General features: G+C 30.7%; 2 protein-coding genes across 4 annotated transcripts in view; both read left to right on the top strand.

Moving 5' to 3' along the window:
• Window positions 1-870, top strand: part of LOC118743388 — a gene marked incomplete in the record, with an annotated part of 7,594 nt that extends 6,724 nt beyond the window's left edge. Inside the window, 1 exon segment of the mRNA XM_036476023.1 lies at window positions 55-870. Within this exon segment, the coding sequence (XP_036331916.1) occupies window positions 55-528 (474 nt within the window).
• The window catches only part of LOC118743392 (polyadenylate-binding protein 2), a 95,561-nt gene that overhangs the window by 12,867 nt on the left and 79,904 nt on the right, over window positions 1-2,790 (top strand). The window lies entirely within an intron of this gene.

The raw sequence follows: 2,790 nt of genomic DNA, 5'->3' as shown, positions 1-2,790 counted from the left end.
TTTAAGCTTTCTAACCATCAAACATTTGTTTTCCATATTTCATATTGCAACGCTAGCCAAGTTTGGTACTGGGGCGAAATATCAAGACTCGACGCACAAAGGCAACTAAGCGACAAACCCACCGGTTCGTTTCTGGTGCGTGATTCGGAAACTCGTGGCTGCCAGTTTACGTTAAGTTTTCGAATTGTGAACGTAACGTTTCATTATCGCTTAGAATACCGTGATGGATATTGGCATTTTGAGGAATTACAATACGAATCTATTGTGGAAATGATAGAAGACATTCTATATCGTTGTACTAATGATAATTTTGTATGTTTCGTAAAAGTACAGAATGAATTGCAACCGCCCTGTCCAGTCATATTGAAGTATCCACTTAGTCGCTATTTCAAAATGCCACAGTTGCAGGACTTGTGCCGACGTGTTATACAGCAACATACCGCATCTGAAGAAATTCCAAAGCTGCCGATTCCACCAAAGCTTCAAGAATATTTAAATGTTAAACGCGAACTAGTATTTCATAGTTAATCATAAATTAACTCATTTATAAGAAACTGTTGTTTTTGACACATGCGAATTGTTTTGCTTATTGCTAGAACTTTTAATAATTGCAATCGTTATATAACACTAAAGTCAAAAAAAATACTTAGATGAAAGCCAAAGTAGGGATAGCAAAAACAATAAAAACCACACACATGTAGTAAATATTTAATTTAAAAACACGACAAAAAAGTTCACTAATAGAGTATTAGATTGAATTATATGTATGTATGTGTTACACCCCACATACGTCCATTCTTAAAATCTTATTTTTTGAAAAAAATATGCAAACAGAGAGAGTTCCATATGTATATTTATGTATGTACAGTATCGGTCATATCTATAGCACGCCATTTCAAAGTGATATTGTGTGCAACTTATGTTTACTTATTTATTTTTGAGAATTTTCAATTAAAATACACTTCTTTCTCTAACAAACCCCATATAAACCCAAGTTTAACAATTTGTAGAAAACTACAAAAAAGTGCAACAAATTTTCACCTAAATTTCAAACTTTTTTAGCCCAATCAATTTTAGTCTGATAATGTGCAAGTTTCAAGTGACTGAAAGTTACCGCTTTTTTTTTAGAATTTTTTTCGCCAAAGGTGTTGCGGTTTTCATCCATATACAAATAAATTATTCATTATATGGACGCCAATGCGACAAATAATTCTAAAAAATTAACGGTAATTCGTAGCCACTCGAAATTTGCACATTATCAGACTAAAACTGCAGTGGCTAAAAAACTGTGTACTCAAAAAAAATTCTAACACTTCCGAGAAAAAAGTTTGAAACTTAGGTGAAAATTTGTTGCACTTTTTTGAAGTTTTCTACAAATTGTTAAACTTGGATTTATATGGGGTTTGTTAGAGAAAGAAGTGTATTTTAATTGAAACTTCTTAAAAAATAAATAAATAAATATAAGTGGCACACAATATCACTTTGAAATAGCGTGCTATAGATATGACCGATACTGTATATATATATTTAAATGTCCGAAAAGGAACAATGTCCTTATATTGTACTCATAAGATATCCCTTAACCAAAGATATTAAATTGAACCCTGACGAAAATGTAATCTTTTTATAAAACTCTAGCAATTTCAGTATAGTTAAGATAAAGCACAGTTTATATATTTACATATGAAATTGGATTATAATTTTTTTTTCGTTTCAACATCGAAACTGTTGTTGCTTTGATAGCTAAACCAACACAACATAATAAAAGGCACATACATATGTACATAGATCTATGTATGTATTTAAAATACAAAGCTTAAGGATTAAGATTTTCTCAATACTGTTACTCATTTTATTTAGCAAATAATTAACTATATGTATGTATATGCATGAAACTAGATATTCTAAGTTAAAGCCCTGAACGCGAATTATATAAAAACTCGACTACTGAGGGAAAAACGAATACGCACAAATAGTATTTATGATCAAAAACAAATAAATATATTCAGTTTTGTAAGTAGTAAAGTAGTAAGTGAAACTGTGTATAAAATATTCTTAAGTCAATGGATTTTTTTCGTACAGACTACATATTTAAAAAAAAAGAAGCCACTACTACACAATTAAAATTCCTAAGTATAGTCTTATCACACTGAGATATAGTTTCCATTAAAAATGACTCTAAAGCTTTATTTGAGTGCGTTTTGGTACGAATTAACTAGTAGTAGTATTGATGAAAAAGTACGGCTTGGAATTTTTAGGTACGGTAATTGACGATTCAGTGTACATTGCCATACAAATATGTTAAGTATCAAGTATATATGCATAAGTGAGTAAGTTTCCTCCAAAGTTCTGTATTTGTTTATTAGTTCAAAACCTGATATAAGTGTAGTATGCAATGCATTTGGATGTATGTATGTACATACATATGTGCATGTGTACATACATAAATACATATGTAGTTGCATACTTGTTATTAAACATACTTATGTACGTATAATAAATACGCTCAATTAAAGTTCTTCAAAAAATAACAAGCGACTTGGTTCGATAACTATTTAATCCACTATTTCTCTTGTTTATACATATGTATGTATTTATTTACAACAATCGGCCAATGCGCCTTGAATCGGCCCTATTATGGCTGTCGACGCCAACGTCTATTTTTTGACGTCGACAATCATAATAGGGCCAAATAATTAGATTATAGCAAATGACATTGAATTTGAAGATGTACATAGATGTACTGGTTGCTCTTCACTCCAAATGCGGCAATTTTGCTTATTTACGAAG

The sequence above is a fragment of the Rhagoletis pomonella genome, unplaced genomic scaffold, assembly GCF_013731165.1.
Source record: "Rhagoletis pomonella isolate Grant_MI unplaced genomic scaffold, Rhpom_1.0 Rhpom_scaffold_00007, whole genome shotgun sequence".
NCBI lineage: Eukaryota > Metazoa > Arthropoda > Insecta > Diptera > Tephritidae > Rhagoletis > Rhagoletis pomonella.
Note: the sequence above shows the minus strand (reverse complement) of the source record. Positions and strands in the feature narration are given on the sequence as shown.